Source organism: Gymnodraco acuticeps, unplaced genomic scaffold (assembly GCF_902827175.1).
Source record: "Gymnodraco acuticeps unplaced genomic scaffold, fGymAcu1.1, whole genome shotgun sequence".
Lineage (NCBI taxonomy): Eukaryota > Metazoa > Chordata > Actinopteri > Perciformes > Bathydraconidae > Gymnodraco > Gymnodraco acuticeps.
In genome coordinates, this window is record NW_022990743.1 from 92,830 (window position 1) to 114,799 (window position 21,970).

At 41.1% G+C, this 21,970-nt stretch overlaps 1 protein-coding gene and 1 long non-coding RNA gene across 2 annotated transcripts; both read right to left on the reverse strand.

Moving 5' to 3' along the window:
• Positions 1–7,689: 7,689 nt before the first annotated feature.
• LOC117556618 lies at positions 7,690–9,510 on the reverse strand. The gene is made up of 4 exons (XR_004570604.1): positions 9,437–9,510; positions 9,160–9,226; positions 8,477–8,542; positions 7,690–8,385 (listed from the first exon to the last, which is right to left on the reverse strand). It is a non-coding gene; the product is annotated as an uncharacterized LOC117556618 (long non-coding RNA).
• A 9,109-nt stretch (positions 9,511–18,619) lies between these two features.
• Positions 18,620–21,962, reverse strand: cunh14orf119 (chromosome unknown C14orf119 homolog). The gene is made up of 2 exons (XM_034232046.1): positions 21,115–21,962; positions 18,620–20,417 (listed from the first exon to the last, which is right to left on the reverse strand). Exons 1-2 carry the CDS (start codon positions 21,532–21,534, stop codon positions 20,244–20,246), a joined length of 594 nt encoding a protein of 197 aa, XP_034087937.1. The 5' UTR covers positions 21,535–21,962; the 3' UTR covers positions 18,620–20,243.
• Positions 21,963–21,970: the final 8 nt, after the last annotated feature.

The following is a 21,970-nucleotide window of genomic DNA, read 5'->3' on the forward strand; positions in this document are numbered from 1 at the left end:
CTCCGCTCCGCGCCGTCCGTTAGATGAGCCTGGTCAGATTAATAAGAGAAGGAGTTCAAAACACCGGAATAAAAGTTATAACAATAATCTGATTTTAATGGTAAAAACACCAATACAAGTTACAGAGTACTCTGGACTACCAGTTCTACTGCCGTGCGATACAGATATCGGGACCAGCCAGTCAGAAACAGGGGGCATTTTGTATTACTAGGCCACCAGGGTGGGTGGGGGGGGTCAGGAGGACGGGACTGAGCTGACCGCCCAGAGGCACAGCAGAGGACCAGGAAGGGATCTCGGGCGGACGGCCCGGGGGCAAGGTAGAGTTCAAAAAGGGGGATTCGGGCGGACGGCCCGGGGGATTCGGGCGGACGGCCCGGGGGCAAGGCAGAGACTAAGGTGGGGGACTCGGGTGGCCGAGCATGAGGGCGAAGGCAGCGGCAGGAAGAGTCAGGGGGGCCGGGCTCGAGGACGAGGGCAGCGACAGGAAGAGTCAGGGGGCCGGGATCGCGGGCGAAGACCACGGCTCACAGAGGGCCGGGCTCGAGGGCGAAGACCATGGCTCACAGAGGGCCGGCATCGAGGGCGAAGACCGCGGCTCTCAGGGGGCCGGGCTCTCAAGGGGCCGGGCTCGAGGGCGAAGACCAGAGAGCTCCGGAGGCCGGGCAGCAAGGCGCTGACGGGCCAGCGCCGGAGGCCGGGCAGGACCCGGTGTCGGCCGGACAGGAACCGGAGCTGGTGGGACAGGCCTCGGCAGGATCCCCCACGGAAGAGGACCAGGACACGGGATTGGCATCACCCCCGGCGAGACAGAGGATGGCGGGGCCTCCAACGGAACAGGACAAGGGGTTGGTAGGACCCCCGGCAGGAGAGTAGTCGGCGGGGCCTCCAATGGCACAGGACAAAGGGTTGGCAGGACCCCCGGCAGGAGAGTAGTCGGCGGGGCCTCCAACGGCACAGGACAAAGGGTTGGCAGGACCCCCGGAAGCCTGGATCATGGCTGTGTGGGCCGGTTTTGGAGCCGGAAACATGGCTGCTGGGGTCGGCACTGGAGCCGGAACCATGGCTGCTGGGCAAGGAACCGGAACACGGATCCATGGCTGTGTGGGGTGGTACTGGAGCACGGTACCATGGCTATGTGGGATGGTACTGGAGCACAGAACCATGGCTGCTGGAGCCGGAACCATGGCTGTTGGGGCCTGTACTGGAGCCGGAACCATGGCTGCTGGGGCTCGGGCTGCTAGCCTGGCCTTGCGATGACTCCTCTTAGCAGCCTCCTGAATACTCCGTGGACCTCCATAAGCCTGACGAGTTCCGGAATACGACTCCTGGACAGGAGGAGCAGGAACTGGGGCAGAAGCACGGGTTGACTTCAGGCGGAACCCACCAAGGCGTATGGTGCCAGGTTGGGAATTGGGAGACAGGGAGCTAGCATGCCTGGAATCACATGCTTGAAGGAAGTCCAAAATCCAGTCAGGTAAAAACTCAACAAAACATGGTTTCTCTGCTGCCAACCGGAGCGCCTCTACCAGAGCGGCCCTCTTCTGCCGAACACTGGACGCTCCCTTCCACCAATCGAAGCAGCAAGCCAGATAGAAGGTTAAATGCTGTAATTCAACCTCCCATGGATCATCTGCTGGGTCCATTTTGTGGTCGGTTCGTTCTGTCACGGTGTGTGAAGCAGGTAGGACCCAAATGCAGAATAAAGTGACAATTCCTTTATTTCAAGGCTAGGTGATAACAACGACAAAACAGAACACTCACCGACGAACAAGTCATGACAAAAGACGAACCGACAAAGACAGACAGACAAACCAGAACTTAAATACACACAAGACTAATCACAGAAACAAGACACAGGTGAGGAGGGAGGAGAAAACACAGGGACACCAGGTGAACACAATCGGGTAAATTAGACACACCAGGGAAACTAACGACCGGGAACCACAGACAGATTTAAACAAGACACAACGCAGACAGAAACAGGCAAGACAGGAAGTGAAGACCTTTCAACATAAAACATGAAACAAGACAAGACAAAACACCATAAAGACAGATCGTGACAATATTGGCCCAGATTGAACCTTGAAAAGAATATGTGTGTGTGCTGGTGGGAGGAGGTGTATGTGTGTGTAGCAGGGTATCTGGTCAGTGAGTGTAGGTGAACAAAGAATATGTGTGTGTGCTGGTGGAAGGAGGTGTATGTGTGTGTAGCAGGGTATCTGGGTCATTGAGTGTAAGTGAGAAGGTTATATATATATATAGGATTACTTAAAACAGTCCAAAATAATACATGTTTACTTCAATACAGTTCAAAATAATACCCGTTTACTTTAATACAGTTTAAAACAATATCTGTTGACTTTAGTAGTGATTGAGTTTCTCTTTGTAGTCATTTTGTGAGTCTCTATTTATTTGTACACATTTTCTGGCTAAGCCATTTTTATGGTTGTTTTTGTATGGCGCCTTGGTCTGTGCCTGAATGTTTAATATGCCTTGGTCAGGTTTGAAAGAACAGCTGTCCCTGCTTAACATTCAGCTTCAGCAGACAACTGTCCGTAACAGCCAGCTGGGTGAGTATTAATCCCTTTAAAAACCTGCCGTACATCACTAGTTAGGTGCTGTTGCTCCGATATAACCTGCCCTCTTTCTGACAGATAATGAAGCCTTCGGGTTGAGGAGGGAGGTCCGAGCGCTGAAACTGCAGCTTTCCACATGCAGCTCCACAGCTTCAGCTATTACTGGCTGTAAACTTTTGATTGTAAACTAAATACATTCAGATGATACACATGGAAGGACAATAACTAACTGCATATGTATTTCTTGGACAGCCTATCAAACCCAGTTACTCAACCAACTGAAACAGCTTCTGAAAACATCTGACAATGATACATTTCTGAGTAGGTTTTTGGATTTAAACCAATTGTTTTTGTTTTGTCACACTTTTCGTGTCTTTTTTTTCACATTGCAATGAGTTTATCTAATATGAATGCTTTTCTTCTAGTCCTGAAAACCATTGCACTCACCAGAGAGATGGATACAGTGAATGAGAAAGTTCAACATGCTGCTAATGCGACTGAAACTGCTGACATCAGGGGTTAGTGTTGCTTTGTTTTACATCTCCGGGCAAAGTCTCTACAATTTGGCACCATACTCTCTCTTTTCTGTCCATAATAAACTCCAATATCAATATGATCTTGAAATATTCAAAATTGGCCCCAGCAGTTTCACTTTAATTTGAACCTGCAATTTAGTTTAAGGCAATCACTAGTCAAATGCATTTAAAACATAGGATCATAAGAGATCCAGGTGAAGTATAAAATCACAGTTAAGGTATAAAATTCACAGTGGTGATTTGATCAATTCGTAATCTGCAAAATTACATTGTCCTCAATTCAGGATTACTTTACGTTTACTTCATTACATATTAAATCAAAAGACTATGGCATGATAACATAATTACATTACTTCAACTATCAATCATTATGTCATTTCAAAATCTGAAGGGAGAACTAAACAATTCTCAAAATGTTTAACAATCTGAAAAGGAAAAGTTAGGCAAATATTCAAAGACTTTTGTAAAACCTGGAAAGGAAGGTTTAAATGTTTAAAACTTGAAACATCATTGTAGGTCTTTCTGTGCATGGGTAATACGTTGAAGAGTAGTGTTGTTAAACCTGATTGCTGGACAATTAAGGATATTAACATTATCTGTTATAATATTAGAAATATCTTATTGTTCAATACCTTTATAATCTGAATATATCAATTAATTAATTTGTTTAGTGTGAAAGTGTAATCTGATCTGACAAAATGTATTTATCACCACTATTTAACACATGTCTGTTCATCGGAAATATAAGAACAATCATTAATTGTACATCTGTAAACATCTGGTCATTCAATTCAAATTTTATCTTTGTACAAGAGCTGGAAGAACCTGTCCTCCTGACTCGTTCTCCTCCTCTCTTTATGACACAGAATGTCTGGTGTGTAAAGGCATCCTATACTGTAGATTAGCACGGAGGTGCTGACTGGCTCAAAACTCTTCTTCATCAGAGCGCCATATTTCACCCCCCCAATTGCTCTGCTTTTGTGGCTCATTCAGTGAACACTGTATGGTCCCCCAGTGAAATGGAGGCTCATCTGCCTGTATTCCTTCTTCTATCTGCTTGAGAGCTGTGCCTATTCCAAGTGGCACATCCATGTCTCCCCCCGTGATGGGAGAGGTTAGGAAGACATCTGCTCCTCCAAGAAACATGGAACCTTGTATGAAGCCTCTGAAGCCATCGCTCGTCCTGCAGAGTTGTCTGTTTGGGCCCCCCCCGAGCAGAAAGATGAAGAAGCATCCCATCTCATCAGAAAGTTGAAGATTATAATCCTCTCATCTCGAATGACCTTGTGCCTTCTTGCCCGTGGCTGGGGTGCTCTCTGCAGCCGGAGAGTGTGACCCTCTCTCTCTGACCCTTGGCCTTCAGAGCTGTCCTAGTTATTGGGTTAACACTTGATAGGGATGTTTTCCTGAGTGCAGACAACTCAAAGTAATGGATTAGCACATTATCATTCAATTACAAAAATAGGATAGGCCCCTCAGAATTATTTGGGAGCCTTCCTGACACATGCACATGCATAAATGTAAGGTTTGTGTTAGTCATTTAACATGCAATAATCATATACTCTTCAGTCCAAAGCAGAGAAATGTTATTTTAAGTTAAATGTGAGCTAGGGCTGCACGGTATTGAAAAAAACTGACATCGCGGTTTTTTTCCCCCCCTGCGGTATATATTGCGTTTTTTTTAACCTGTTAAACCCCAAAGTCCCGGCGGGTACTTTACTTTTTTTTCACGACAGTGTCTCAGGGGATCGTAATATTTAAGAACCTATTAATGTGTTATACCAGATTAACGGAAATAATCTCAGCTAACTGACGATACAAACCATTTTATACCAAAACAAAACACAAGTCTCATAAGAAGGATCTAAATGACCCCTGAGCGAAAAATGCTAACGCACTTTGGCACAGAACTCAAGATAAAAGTACCCTTATTATTACTTATCGTAGCTGCACTTACAAGATATCCGATTAAAGCTGAGGTTCCACCGATTATTTAGGTATATAGTATCATCACTGAGTGATCTGAACTCGGACAGGGGAAGCTAACACAGACATCACAACACGTACCTTTACGTAGCTTCGAGGGGAGATGTCTCACCGTAGCTGTCAATCTGATCAAAATACGTGTTCAATGGCATTAAAACGAGAAAGAAAAAACGCGGCTGAATCGGTTAATCCATAGGTTTTTAACGTCTCTGTATAAAAAAATGATTTAATTTATAATCCATAATTCCATTTGTATGTAAATATCTCAGAGCAAAAGTTAGCTGCTAATGGTAGCCACCAGAGTGGCTGCTGCTTCCGGTCTTGGCTATGCGGAAGTCTCTCACACACACATTACCAAATAAGGACTGTGTGATTTCCAGAAAGAGATGTCACATGTCAAAATCCAGCAAGGTGGACCAGAGATATGGAAAATCCACCCAAATGGCCCCAAAAGAGGTTTTTTTTGGTGCTAAATCTGTCTAAAAAGGTCAAATATCAGGGGAAGTTCTACACACACCAACACATAAGGAATATAAATATATAAATATATGTATATATAAATATAAATAAGGAGTGAGAGTGACGACGAGTAGCCAAAACCGGAAGCTGAATACCACCAAGGTGGCTACCATTAGCAGCTAACTTTTGTGATCCGATTTTTACATAAACATGGAATTATGGATTATAAACAATTGCTTCAAAGCCACAGATACATTATCAACCTATGGATCAACCGATTCAGCCGCGTTTTTTCTTTCTCGTTTTAATGCCATTGAACACGTCTTTTGATCAGATTGACAGCTACGGTGAGACGATCTCCCGTAAAAGCTCCGTAAAAGGTACGTGTTGTGATGTCTGTGTTTGCTTCCCCTGTTGCGAGATCGGATCGCTTAGATACTATACTTAAATAATCCGTGGAGTCTCAGCTTTAATCGGATATATTGTATGTGCAGTTTCGATAAGTAATAAGGGTATCTTTATTTTTGAATTATGTGCTAAAGTGCGTTAGCATTTTTTTTTAAAAATGAATAAAACCGCACGTCCCTGCGGTGTGAATACCGCGCATGCGCATACCGCGGTTATCGCCATGACACGGTATATCGTCAGCCCTAATGTGAGCTAGTCCTGTGGATATAAACCCTTTCTCAATGATTCTAAATGTTATATTAATTCACCTTTTACCCGTTTGATAAAAGATTAGTTTATCAGAAGTACATTCCTCTCCATAAAACATAGGTTTGAGAAATGAATGTTCCAATATGAAATCAATTACTCAATATATTTACTCTCCCCTCCCTTTTCTTACATCTGTCACATATTAAATTAAATAACTTGGGAGTCTATTTAAGCATGGTATTGTCTATGTAAGCTATTAATCGAGAAGACTCAGTATCAGTATGCAACTCGCAAATATCTCTTCTCTCTTTCCTATCCCTCTCTTCCACATCTCTCTCTTTTCTCTTTCTCATCCCTCTCGCTTCCGTCAGCTCCCCTCTCATCCTCATCTCCCGCGTTCCTCACTTCCCCATCTCTGTCTAGTCTCTCTTTCTCATCCTCTCTCTTCCTCATCTCCCTCTCATCCTCATCTCCCTCTTTCCTCACTTCCCCCATTTTTGTATATGTTCACTTACCCATCTCTTTCTCTCTTACTTCCCCATCTCTTTCTCTCTTACTTCTGTTAGATATGAAATAAAACATACAAGTCCATGTAAGCATGGTATAGGTCATAATCCATTCAAGAAGACTCAGTATCACCTGTGCGCAGCTAACAAAAAACAATTGTGAGAAACATATATTATGCAGGAAATGCACACCGTTGTTGAAAACACAAAGCATAGCTGATTTGGGAGGAAAAGCTTCAACCCCCTTAACATCTGAGTTACCACTGAATGCATAGCATGAATGATAGTGGGCGTCTTAATCAATCTGGCAAGTTCAAGTTGATGTTCCAGAATATCGCAAAATCAGAGCATGGTTCAACTTTCACCTCATTGAAGTTGGGGGTCTTTTTGATTTTGAATGAGCGGCAAGCAGCTAGTGCGAGTCGTGGCTGTAAAACAAAAGGGCAATAAAGTGTTCCTGTTTCTACTGAAATTGCGTGGCACAGACCTTTCTATGGATTGAAATGCTTTAATGTGATTATGGTTATAGTTGTACTTTATTCATCCCTAATCTCTGCCATTACAAACAACAAAACAAGAAAAGCTAAACTGGATAAAATAGGGTGATGTAATACAATGCACAATTAGACATTATGGTAAAACATTTTAACCAGTTAAGCCCCAAGCCTGTTTTTCAGGTCTCAGGTTTGAAAATGACATTCCCAGAACAATTGACTATATCTTCACTTCTAAAAATGGTTAAATGAATAATCTTTTTTCTCAAAGTAATGATAAACCTGTGAGTTGGATGTATAAAAAGTCAGAATCAATATAGATGTTTTTAAAGTAAATTCAGATTGAACATAGTAAAAAAATGTAAATGATAGTGTCCGTGCAAAAAATAAACCATTACTTATTGTGAAAACCACCCTTGAATGATGGGTTAGTAGACTAAAAGCTTTAGGAATCCAAACTATAACATATAATAAGTACCCTGTATCAAGATTGATGCAAAACAAGTATTTCCAAGGCACACCTTTATATGATCAAAGACAAAAAGCAGTTGTCAGGAATGGGAAAATTAGCTTTAAACATTTTTATTTTTTGTGTCAAGTCTGGCATTTTAAAATGGTGCTCCATGGAGGATTAACTCATTTTAGGAATTGCCATTTAAGGAATTGCAGTTTTTGGCAGTTCCACGCTGGCTTCATTTATCGGCCTCGGAGGTTGCTGCCTGCACCCCACCAAGTAATGGGGCAAAGCCTGCGAGCTAGTTCAGGCCAAGTTTTAATGCATTTGTATTGAGGGTGAGTTATACAAGTGATTTTCATACATACATTCATACATTTTCATACATGAGACACAATATGGGGACCACTGGTATAATGCATCAAGATTTAAATGAAAACAATTAATCCTTGACTTTAATTAAATGTATTATGTCAACAGATTTCACATAACTGTATTAGGTTAGCTGAGAGCAGTAATATTAAGTTGAACCTAATATTAGTCTAATACAGTCATGTGAAATTTGTTGACATAATACATTAAATTAAAGTAGAGGGGAGAAACATCAGACACAAAATAAGGACTCACCAGCAGCCTGAGTCCTGATTACCTGGCTGTGGACGGTGATACGCCTCTGCATCACTGTGATCTTACTGTTCACAGAGATCAGCTCCAGCACTGGAAGACAAACAGAGGAAACGTTTTATCCAGAAGCTTTTCAAATTCTATTACAAAGAAAATATTGACCGATATGGAGCGATTTACGAACTGGTGGAGTGAGCATCTCCTTTGCCTCGCAGCTCAATGATCTTCCTGTCCAGCTGTTCTTGTAGAGCTGATGAAGTAAACAACAAAAAACGAAGGAAAAATAAGGTGACATGATGTTAAAGTGAGATTATTATAATACAATTATGTGGAACCTGTTGACATAATACATTTAATTAAAGTCACTGTTCAATTTCTTCAGTGTATGTCCCCAGGATGCTTTTTCCACAACTCAAAATCCTCTAAGTAGAACACATTATGGACAACAAATATTATATTACTTAATGTGATTATTATTTTCAATTTATTTTATACTAATTAGTATAGTTATTATTTATTATATCATTAATTATTATAAAAAATAGGTTTTTTTTATTTATACTGAATGACAAAATTGTATTTACTACATGGGCAAAAAGAGTCAATTAATAAAAAGTTGTATGTTCTAAGAAAGGTTTTTTTCCAAATATGTTTCCATTGGTTAACCTGTTTCATAATCATACTGCTTACAACCATCGGCCTGAAATTTTCCTACATAACCTTTTTCTTGACTTTAGATATTATGTTCACAGTGGCTGTATATATTTATATCATTCAAACTCAATTCAAAACGTTCATATCCCGTCATTCTTTTGAAATTCTCAATTTAACAATGAAAATATTTCAGTCAAGTCTGCATCAATTTACCCAGAATTCCCCTGTCAGGCTGAAGAGTACTGTCTCTTCCTGATTCTGCCCATTCCAGATTCCAGATCTGATTTTGCAATGAGACACACACACACACACACACACACACACACACACACACACACACACAGAAAAAGTAAAATCAGAACCATTTACAACCATGTTTATATATAAAGTCTGTGAACATCAAAATAGATCAACGTCTTGAAACTTCATCCCTTCACACAGCTGTTCCACAAATGCATTGTTAACAAAAAAGAAAAAAGATGGTGCTCACTAAGTGCAGAGTTTGCGTGGCTTCTTTACGTTCAGTGCATGGGTCTTCACCAGCAGCTCTCTCTCCAGCCCTGCAAGATCAAATATTTGAATTCAAAGACCTTTAATTGATTAAGCTAACGACGCCATCTCTCAGAAGCCCCAAACAGAATGTGTATTGTGTGAGGGATTAATTTTGTCTTTACTCCTAAGTGTCAAAGAATAATTCTCCTTACTCCTAAGATATTTGACCTTTCGGTCTGTTGACGTTTTACGACGAAGCCGAAGTCTGTTATCTGTCTTAAGGAATGGGAACTGTCAGCTATTGCTGACATTATGAGTTTTATGACCGGTCAACTCTCGGTCACAAGAGCCATAGAGTCAGATAAAGTGATTCAGTGCCCCCCAGGTGTTCACAGATGCTTTCCCCAATATGGGGGTTGACTCTGAGTGAAGCTAATTAAAGGTCTGCCAAGATGAGAAGGGATTCAGAATTGACATGGCAACCCACCGGTGCAGTCAGAACTTTCTGCTGCTGTGATTTGTGATATGAATTCTCCGGCCGATGCGTGTAATAAACTGCCAGTGTTTGACATCAGAACTCCTGCTCGTCCCGTGTCTCTCTGAGTCCTGACTCTCCATTGCTACAGAAGTTTCCCTTACAAATTGGCGTTGTCGGCAGGATACCAATACATCTTCAGAACTGGTAAGTGTAATTTCAAATCCACATTTGGACATTGCCTTACCAGAATCTGTGATTGACGGTATCCTAAAATTACCTGTGAAACTGAGCGGTTTTGTTTCATTTTTGGTTGATGAACATTTGGCTGATTGCCTCTGTGCATGCTGCTTGGGACGAAATTACCATACAAGCATGCACAGCTTATGTTCAGAGTAACCTTAAAGAAATACATCAGTAAAGTGGAGCTTCTGTATGTAAGCAATGTAAAGATTTGTATTGAACAAATCGCCGAATTCTGGGGTTTCAGCGGCCAAAACAGCAGTTAAAAATAAGCAGCCAGAGATATTCCCCCCATTGCCTCTGTGAGCACGGCTCCAGCAGCAGCCACGGGTGTGTGTGTAAACATCCCCCGTGTCTGGGTGGCTGCAGCCGTGCAGCTGAGAGGAAGAAAGTCACAGTTTCTGTCTATATCTTTAACTCACACCACCGCCATCTCTATTAAAAACGGGATGGTCTAAAAGCACTCGTGGTTTGTGACCGTCTTCTGCATTGCTGGTAAGGCTGGGGCAGCACGAGGTGCGTGCATCACCTGATGCGCCACAGCTCTCTACTCTGCTGGAGGAACATTTCCTACGTTGCTTGGAAGTGTTGCCTACGTTGCTGGACCAGCTGGTGGTGGTCCGGGGTGCATACATAAAAATTATAGGCTAATTGATCACAGGTGGGCAGTGGCAAGCAAGTGTGGAACAGAAGCTGTGTTTCACCGTTGTGATGAACTCGATGGCGGGTGTATAGGCTGGTCGTGTAGAACTACAATTAACTGTGCTGTTTTTGGAGAGAAAGGGTAGAGAAAAAAAGTCTATGTTCTCCTGGTCGGGGGATCATAGCGCCACTAACTAGTGGTGTCGCAAGAGGATAAGCTAGTTATCGCTTTTGGACGGTCTTCAGGCACGATCTTAGCACTTGTACAAGGGTGGATGCGTGAGTAGGTGCTCCATTTCTATAATTCCCTACCTCCTCTGAAACCTAATTCGGACTAAATTGAGCTGAATGAACTCTGCTGTCACGCTGGTGTTTGTTGCGAGTTCATGTTTGTTTGTCTAATTGTTTCTATATTGGTTTGCCTACCCGCCGTCTTGTGTATGCTTTGTAACAACTAATAATGAATCAGTCCATAGCCAGGGTAAAATGAACTAAACTTTAGTTATCTCACCAAAAGTAAATGACTTGAGAAAAATAAATAATGTAAAGATATAAAGAAAAATTATACATTGTAGTATAAATGTGCTACAAAAGGAAAAATAAATAGCAAAAGAGTGTTTTTATGTCCTGCATCTGTCTGCACCCTCAGAGGCATCATTGCTGGTCATAAATACCGGCCTGAGGAAATCAGGGTTGCAAAAAAAATCTGTCTGCTCAAATAGGTCAATGTTGTATTATTTGTTTCATTTATTCTTAATCTATGTATTGTATGATAATAATGAATTAAAAAAAACGTAATGTATTGAACACATTCCGAAACAAAGCAGATAAGACAGAACTAGACTCAGACATAATTGTGATTGAAACCTTTTGCGCTGTTGCTGCAAAATGAAAACTTTGTTGATTGTCTATTCCAACTGGCCACTGGAATTGGATAATTGATATAAGTTGAAGTTCAATTACAGTTTTAAATATAGTTTAACATTCTTTATTAAACTGTTTCAAATTATTTATAGTACAATTGGTCTACAGACATTACTACAATTCTAATAGTTGTTAAACTACTGAGCTTATGAACAATAGAGTAAAGGTAGCTGGTTAAGCCAGGATCAATATATTTGTTGAGGTTTTTATTGTGTACATAATAAATGTGTTTAAATGAATTGAGCAATTTTTAAAGGAGTATAATGTTGCAATCTCTTTAAGATAAGTAATTGCAGTTCCAAGATAGATGTTGTTTTCCCTGGGTCACATCTAATATCTAAATCTAAATTTATTTTAATTGTGTAGCAGTCAGTTTATAATTTTGGCAGCACTGTTGAGCATTTTGAAAATGCATTTTCATGCCTCTGCAAGGCTTAGTCTTTCTATCTGTATAGCCACTGGTGTTAAGTAACTAAGTTCATAAACTCAACAAGTACTATACTTGGGCACAATTTTGAGATACTTGTACTTTATTTAAGTATTTAAATGCTTTGCTACTTTGTTCTTCTACTCCACTACAGTTCAGAGGTACATGGTGTACTTCTACTCCACTACATGTATGTAATACCTTTTAGTTACTTTACAGATCTGGATGAATGATGTGAAATATAATCAAGTGTTAAACCAGACTTTAGTTCCACCTGGAGTAAATCCACCAGCTACCCTGCAGTATACAAAGTCATTCGAACTAGCTGCACCTTCACCAGCTTTGAGAACACTCTCATGATCAATCATTATAAAACACATCATATATATTATTCTGAAATGGACCAATCTGCACAACGACTACTTTTACTGTCGCTATTTCCACTATATTTTGATGAGAATACTTTTCTACTTTCACTTGAGTAACATTTTGAATGCAGTACTTTCACTGTAACATAGTATTCCTACACTCTGGTACTTCTACTTTTACTCAAGAACAAGATCTGAGTACTAAAGCTAACGTTAGCCAGAAAAAAATTTCAGTTCACTTCACGCTTTGCCGCTCCGACAGGGAGCTCTGCTCTGAACACCTGAACGCCCCGTTCTAACAGCTGTTCACCAGCGGTCCAGTCTGTGCCACAGTCACTCCGGACCACACAGTTAATATTAACGAACGCATCCGTAGGTAATATAGCTGCTGAAGCTAGACAATCTTAGCGGAAAAGCAGAGCCTTATTATACATCCAAAAGCAGAGCCGACGGGCAGGAAGACTCGAGCATTCATTATAATATAACAAAAAAAGAGAACACCATGCGTGTCATGATGGCACATAACAGCACGCGGCTGCAGATTACTCCGGTTCCAGACGCCCCCCCCCCCCCCCCCCCTACCCCAATAATATTTTTATTGCAGATCTACATGAATCACACAAACGACCTATTTTGGATTCAAAACGGCAAATTTCGCCGAAAGGTGACAAGTTTGCATCCCTGCTTGTTATCCTTTTCATCACAGAGCTGGGAAAATGGTGTATTGATTAGATTCTGATCCGTGCATGTCCAATTTTAACTGACTTTAGTTCTAATGTTAATGTTAATTTGATTTCAACCCATAAGTAATTATTTAAATTAACTCTACATTTCACATGATGGATTAGTGTTCCACATTTTTCCCACTAATTTGTTTTATGATTAGGCCAATGGTAAAGAGAGACATTGATGACCCTGTGTCCTTTTGTTGTACGTGGTTCCATTTTGTCTATGGCCTAATGGTCTGGTCCGAGAATGGGCACCATTTCATGCTCCCAGAGAGAATGACGCTCCTCAAACTGGACTTTACAGCCGTTGATACTGTCTCACATGGGTCTGCTCCCCCCCCCACCGAGCCATGAACTGAAAGCTTGACATCTGCTTTGAACACTTGGAAGCCTCATTGTCACACCAGCACCAACCCTGGGGTCAGTCAGATGAGACTAACGGCTTCACTTAGGGCATATGGGTCAGAAATATGACTCTTGTTACCACAGAGTGGGTTGTTTGTTTTTTAAGGCTATTCATACTGCTATGCAGAGGATGCCTGTAAGTTGGCAAGCTGTTAAAAGCCCCTACTATTTTTAGTATAGGCCTAATGTCAGGGGCCTCTTACTGTCTACTTCTGCATGTATTCACATTATATGGACCATGTTTCCACCTGGTGACACTAGAGGCTGCACGAAACTCAGGTTACAATACAACCATTCTGTTCTGCTCTAACGATTCAATTTATAGATTCTACATCAAAACAGTTCGTTTTTATTGTTTCTAATGATAACGTCACCTTAAGTGGAGGAATGCAAACCTGTTTTCAAATGTAAGGTTTTGAATTTGTTTGACATTTCTCAGTAATAACACCTTAAAGAAGCCCCCCAATTCATGGACCAGACCCATTGCATCTCTTACTAGTGGAGAGGCTCCACAGGCAGCCTGCGTAATTAAGTTCACGCAGTGGGGACCACAGTGACAATACACAGCCAGCGGTTGTTCTTTCCTTAAAATGGCTTGTACTCCCTGCAATCGTCCAGCCATCATAAGTTTGTCCTCGGAGTTGAGACAGAGGAAGCTGTAGGCGCGTCATCACATCACATGCCATCTTGGCTATATTTTGCCCTGTTGTTGATGACACTTGGTAGATTCCCAGGAATTCTTCCTTTGGTTGTAGATCTGCATCTACAGAGCGCACACATATTGACTCCTGCTCAACTCCTGATATATCTTGGGTGCCATCAATGATAATTGCGAACTGGACCACTGGCATTGATGTTATTTCCGACACAATTTCTTTGATGATTGTATTGGCCATCACCTTCAACAGTTCGTTCTGCAATTCCGGACTGGTGAAATCGAGGGCACCTTTTAGCCAGGAGGTCAGCTCTGCATCGCCCGTTGCCTTGTACTTTAGAAGCTGGCTTAAATTCCCACTCTCCTTCTGATCACCTCAAAAACCTTGCCGCGCCAAGTACCTCACACCCTCGACAATCTTCATCAGATTTCTTCTTGCTTGTTGCTGCCGTCTTTCAAGCTCACGTGAAAGTTGCACATTAACAGGCTCTGGCTCCTGAATCCTAGTCATCACAGCTAATTTGTGACACTGGCTGTGTTTATGCACACAACATTTCTCCAGTGCCATCTTCCAATTGTTAAAACCAGTCTTGACAAACGCTGAATCTGCTTTTGACGCAAGCTTAGACTTTTGTGCTGCAAAGTATTTAGCACAATAGAAACAGAGGACCCCTTTTACAGAGGGGCTGTAATGGAGCCATGTATGATCTTCAAACCACTTCTCCTGAAAGTAGAGTATTCTATTTGATAGGGTTTGACTGGGTATGACTTTCACATTTGGATGATTTGGGCAAAGTCCAAGCTCCTCCCCTTCCTTTCCTGTACCTTCATTTTCGCCTGCCTTGCTGCTCTCTCTCTCATTGTCAAACTCACTCTCCCTGCTTGATGGTATTATCTGAAATACATATGAGGATGATCTCATCTTAAATTAACATTAACATTAGACTGCTATGTTGTCATTATTCTGTCTTAACCATCAATATAGCTCCTTTCTGACTTACCTCCATGTCACCAGCGCACACTCTCCCTGTCTGGTCGCCATGCTCACATTCTCTCTCTCCCTCTCTCTCTCTTTACTCTGAACACACCAGAGTGAACATGGAAGAAATATTATCAGTAAACAAGCTATCTGACTGGTAACAATACTCACTTTCTCACTGCTCTTAACTTACTTTTTTTCTTTTCTGAGGCTGCCCAAAAAACTGTCTAATGTCACTCCCACCCTTCCTCTTGCTCATGCTTACAGCTTGACCTCGGCGATCTGCAGTTGCTGATGTGATGAATACGGGTCAGCAGCGCTGGATATAAGATAATTAAACATGTTTATTAGCAATTCTGAGCATTCTAAACCCAGCACAAGCTATGATGCACACTGCAAACCTCCTGCGTGTGAGTATCTTTTAAATGCTTCTGACGATTATGAAATACTATTTCATAATAATTGTAGAGTATTTATTATTTAATTAATTCTGGCACCTTTGATATTCCATAGATGTCACACATCACAGTTTTAAATCTTTCCACACCCTACAAATTACAAAATAAAATAGAAATAATCCACATGAATAAATATCTATTGGATTACATCCAAAACGACACCGTCATTTTCCACATAGCTGACACTAGCCCGCCAAACCCTGGCTAACAACTGAAACCAGCTAGCCCACAGCTAGTTAGCTACTATTCCTGAAGAGTTCGGTTTTAACATCAGAACTACAAGTTACTTACACAAAGAAGCTAAACCGGAGGGTTCATTAACATTACCATTACGAAATAAAATAGTATAGATTACTTTAGGGCTAACTAGAAAAGATACCAGAACTGATGGAGGGCAAATTAAAACATGACTGACCTGCTTGGAGCATCAAGCTAACTGAAGGTGGACTCAGACGTGCAACAGCGAAATACACCCCCGGGTACAAAATAAGGAACCAATTTACATATGAAAAGAAATATCATTTTGGTGAAGTTCACAATAACAGAAAATATAGATTTTCAAGTATACAAATAACCAAAATAAAGAAGTCATAGAATAGCAATTTTATTTTAATAAAAAAAGAAAAACTTTTTTTTTTTTGTGCTATTTATTGGGGGGGACATTTTGAGTGTATCTGAATATTGGGGGGGGTGTGTGTCCCCCAATATTGTGAATACGGCCCTGTGCTAAGGCAAGCAACTTCTTAATTTAGCTGCATATTTACCATGCAGAAATTATAGTGGGTTAAATTAATTATCTGTCTTTAGGCGTGAAAGTGAGAAAACATTCCTTTTAATCTAGTAATCTAGTGGCATCTAGAGGTGAGGTAGCAGATTGCAACCAAGTAAACACCCCTCCCCTCAACCCTCCCTTTACAAGCGCATCAGATAGCTTTTGTGACCTTCAAGTAACGTAAAATAAGCTAGCGGCCTTCTCCAGAGCTTTCGGGGCTACTGAAAAAACATGGCGTTGCAAAATTGCCCACAACGTGAAGATATGAAGTGCTCATTCTTAGCCAACAAACACACAAAGATTCACGCTTTCAGGTGATTATAAAGTAAAGAAAACATAGATATATGTTACATTAATGGGGCGAAGCCTGCGAGCTAGTTCAGGCAGTCAACTCAAGCACCAATGATACATTAACACGTGACGCACCTCGTCCGTCTTACAACCAACCAAACACATTCTCCTAAACATGCCTCTCTATTTAAGCTGCCAGGTCTTCCTGCCTCTGCCTCGCTGTGCTGATGCTGCCACTGCTGTGTTCACTTGCTATTGCTGCTTTCATATTCCTGCTGCTGTGTATCATGTTGCTACTGCTCGCCTGCCCCACCACCACCCCAGCTTCCACCCCAGCTTCTGCCTGTAGGCTCGGGGGATAGTTGTCTAATCATGATGATGAGGCCCGAGCCGATGCCAAACTCAAACTATGCTGCTTCTAATAAACATATTAAAGGTGGGGTATGTAATATATTTCAGAAACACTTTTTGTTATATTCCATGGAATGCTCTTAACATCCCGATAGCAATGAATATATTAAATGCTTTGACAATAAATACATTAAAAAATTCATCTGTGGAAGCCGTAGCGCTGTAAAAAGCACAACCAATTATTTTAGCCGGCCCGGCTACTTCAAATTTGAAGGAGGGTGAGCAAGCATCTTGAGGAACATTCATCATTAACTTCTCCAAAAAATATAGTTTATTCAATAATAAATGAATATGTGAATCATAACAGTGATTGACAGCTGATAGGAATAATATGATTGTTAATATTTTCATATTCATACAGACAAACATCGATGAGACAGTTAATTCATGTACTTATTGCAGCAGTCTGCATAGATGGTACCCCTGCTGGTCTAAGAGTGAAACAAACTCATTCAGTTAAAATTCATTAAATTACGTCTGCCACCTTATATATTTCTATTTAAGGCTTTACTGATGTGCCACAATAATTTCACCTAATTTTATTGAGTTAACATATTAATATTGTGGCTTTCCAAGTTAACATTGATTGATATGACTGCAATTAAATCAGCATATACTTCTGCCAGGGGATGCCACCCCTCAAAATCTCCTGCCACCCTCTTGCCACCCCATGAATATTTGTCTAGATCCGCCCCTGCTGAGACCTATAATATATTGATGAAAAACAGTGTAATAGGGGACCTTTAAAATGTAACCTTGACACTTGGTGTTTAAAAGATTGAGTGTTTCAAACTCCTTCCTCTATCAGACTTAAAGCAAGAGGTCCAAGAACTGAAAACGAGCTGCAGTAATGATGTCAACCTCCAGTGTGACGGTGAGATCCTCAGTATGACTTCATTTTCACTATTATGCTAGTGTTCCAGTGTTTTGAAGTAGCTTTTTTTAACCGAATATTTAATCAAACAGATTTACAAAGGCAACTGCAACAGAGCCAGGAGGACGCAGATCGTCTGCAGCGGCAGTTGCATGAAAAGGACGCCAACCATAAAACGCTGCAGCAGGAGTTAGAAGAAATGAGGAGGGAGAAAAACAAGCTGCAGGGCGCCTAGCAGTGTGTTCAACCGTCTGGAATTAATTGGATTCATTCAGTGAAATAGAGATAATTACATATTGCTCTTTTGATTATTGATATCATGTTGCTGTCTTTTTTTGTCTCAATGCTAGATCTGCAAAATGAGAAGAACAATCTTGAAGATATTGTACAAGGTAACTATTAGTTATTTTCCACAGTGCAGAGAATACTGTCAATCAATACCCCTTATTGGAGAAAAAAACGTGCTGTTCTTCTCCTCAGATCTTCAAAACAAACTGAGTGATGTGGATGATAAGACGATCTATGCCAGTGAGTCACACACAAGACTTTATTTCATTTCTTTGAAGCTGTCAGCCTGAGGATTATTTGGACATTTTTATCTAAAACAATATCACTGGTGTACTTCTAATCACTTTCAATTCATGTTAAGTTACATATGATAGACTACATTTTTCTTCCGTTTTACAGCGAAGTCGACCTTGGATCCAAACACAGCCAACCCGCGAATATTGCTGTCGGCAGATAACTCAGAGATGTCCACTACTGAGCATATACAAAATGTCCCTGACCACCCGGGCAGATTTAATATCGCTCTCGCTGTCCTGGGCATGGTCGGCTTCTCTTCTGGCAGACATTACTGGGAGGTGTCTGTAGCCGGAAAGCTTTGTTACCACCTCGGTATGGCCAGTGAATCTGCCCAAAGAAGAGGAACGATCATTTTCAGTCCGACAAAAGGTTTCGGGACTGTAGTCCTCGACAAACAGGATTAGTTTAAAGCTGTTGAAAGAAGACATGCTATTATTCCACTTGAGACGCAACCTCTTAGATTGGGGATTCTGCTGGACTATAAAAAGGGCCAGATCTCGTTTTACGACGCTGGCGCCAGATCTCACTTGTACTCCTTTGTGCAGCAAAGCTATACGGACAAAATCTATCCATTTATCAATTTTTGTGTTGAGGAAGTTGAAGGTCAGACACCTATAGTGATAAGCTCTCCTGGATCAGTAGACTGGATCAAATAGAGAACAGGGCAAGGTTTGTTTGTCCATTGTTTCAAATCTCAGCTATGTATTTCAGTATGTTGTAAAAAAATATCCCTGCACCTTCAGACATACTTACATGCTGCAGAATGTTTCAGACAATAAAATGGATTTTGTTTATTGTTTCTATATTCAAAAAGCATGTGTGCCCTTGTCCATGTAATTCAAGGTCTTTCAATCAGCAGGCCCTGTACAAAGATAGTAAGCTTGTAAGCGTAACTATGTTTCAACCAAGTGAACACCATAGAGTAGTGCAGGAGAGAGTCTCATTAGCAATAAACGTTATCATGCCGAACACGGAAGCTTAGCGATGGTTACGTGAAGTCCTCTGACAGTGATGTGGTTTGTTTATAGCCCTAACGATAGCTTTTTGCTTCTGGTGATTGCATTTACGCTTCAAAAATCATAAAAGTGGTGTTAATATGTGGAGATTATCCTGCTGAACAACACGTGGAAGTATCATAAACGTGTTGGCCAAAGATTACATTTGTTTAGCAATATTCCAAATCCAGTGGAAAAATCCCATTGCTTATTTTAGAGTGAGCCCTTGCAATGCTAACTTCCGGGTCAGCCTATAAAAATACATCGTCACTGCACCACTCTATTGGGTCCCTAAATGGCAGAGCTCTACTCATTATACAGGGTTGAAGCAAAAAAAGTTTTGAACTTGATTTATAAAAAGAAAAAAGTGGTGTAACATTGGATGTAGCCCAAACTGATGAAGGAAACTAAATAATAACAGCTTAAATTAAAAGAAAACTTCTGTGTTTACAACAAAATGGTTTGCCTTCAACGTTACATCCGTTCACAGTAACAAAAACATTTATTGTAAGAAAACTATCCTAACCTAACACACGTTCCCCACACATTTTGTTAGCTTTCCCATCACATTGGTCAATCTCTTCCTGCTGTACCGGCTACGCTCCTGTAAAAGTGGGCAACAAAAACTGGGTCCCGCTCTTCCAGAATGTGCAGGAAATGATTCCTTTCCTCTTCTCCCCAAGACTCGAACCACTGGGACCACAGGCGCAGCTGGCACTCAAAGATGTTTGGTAGTCTGTCCATAACCTTGTAGGTGAATAAAAGAAAAATAATCTGCTGTTATATGTGAATCAGAATCAGGGTTATTGTTTGCTTTGGTCTATGATCATGCATACCAAACACAAAGTTAGAGGAATTCAAAATGATCAAATAATACACTATTTTAAAATAAAAAAATGCTTACAAGAATTGCAAGAGTACAAAAAAATAATAATGCGACAAAATAGCTGAACATTTTAAAAGAGGTAGCAGTATGACAGATGGCTCCCAAGATGGATATGTTCGAAACAGTGGTGGAACATAACAAAGAACATGTACTCAGGTATTTTATTTAAGTACTATTTTGACATATTTGTACTTTTCTTTAATATTTAAATGTATTCTACACATACTTCAACTCATTTTTTTTAAATTTCACTCCAAGAAATGTAACTCTAAAGCTACTAGCTACCTCGTAAAGAACATATGCTTATGATAGAGTTACAACTATATGACATGTATTTGTTAGTGATAAAACAGAATAATAATATTCTATAAAACTGTAAAAAGAGCAGTTCTGCATACTGAGTAGGCTACTTTAACTTGTGATAGTTGGAGTTCATTTTGCTAATACGACACTTGTACTTCTACTTACAGCACCTATCTATTCAGGACTGTAATTGAGTAGTTTAAGAACATATTATTCACATAACATCACACACTGTTAAGAGGTGACAGTGCAGACCTGAAGAGTGCTGAGTGAATTTAGGAGGGTGCACACTTTCCCGGGTACAGCTTTCCCCAGGAGGTCCTGCATGAAGCGCTCCCTCTGAGGAGGGGTCCAGCCCTGGAACCAACTCAGGACACACCGCTGCTCCTGGAGGCTCACATAGGAGATGGGCTCCAGCTCTCTCATCCTACCTGCGCTGTGAGAGGCGCAGAGCATGTTCTCAAGGCTGAGAGGGCTGACTACTCCCCGTGGAGCTGATGGAAAGTCCTCTGGGCTGGGAGTGGAAAAGCCGGTCCAGTGTTGTGCTGCCATGGTCGGTGACCCCTCTTTCTGCCTTGAGTGAAGGGTGCTGCACAACATGTCTGTGGCTGAGAGTCTGTCAGTGGGCTGCTGTTGCTGATTTGAGCCTTGACTGACGTGATTGAACCACGACATCTCTGGAAAGAGAGTTTATTTCCGTCTGAGAAAAAAAAAACTCTGTTTTGAGTTGACCAGCTATACCCCTTGAGAGACTACCCTGGTCTTTGCAACGTTAACATGTAGCTTAGCTTATATTTTTAAGCCGTTCGAGTCTGAATGTAGACCTTTCCCAGCAATTGCCCTTGACATAAATGGTTGCGAGTATCCATCTGTTTCCAAACTTAACTTACTGTCGTCATATTTGAGGTTTGGCGACGATAAACGAGTCGCACTTATCTTTCTGACGAATGCACACAGGAAGAGTGCAGTTAGCTCATTAGCATCGGTGTGCAGGAAATCAAGCTTGCGCAGGTTTTGCGCAAAGTTTGTTAACGAAATACAAATAAAACCTATAGATTTGTGTTTGATTTATAAAATACATTCAACATGAGTGGACATTAACTATGCGTGT

Bases quoted from the DNA above. Each gene is read 5' to 3' on its own strand.
- cunh14orf119 (XM_034232046.1), bottom strand. From the start codon at position 21,534: ATGTCGTGGTTCAATCACGTCAGTCAAGGCTCAAATCAGCAACAGCAG. The intron at 20,418-21,114 runs GTCTGCACTGTC...TTCACCTACAAG, and splicing joins ATTCACTCAGCACTCTTCAG to GTTATGGACAGACTACCAAA.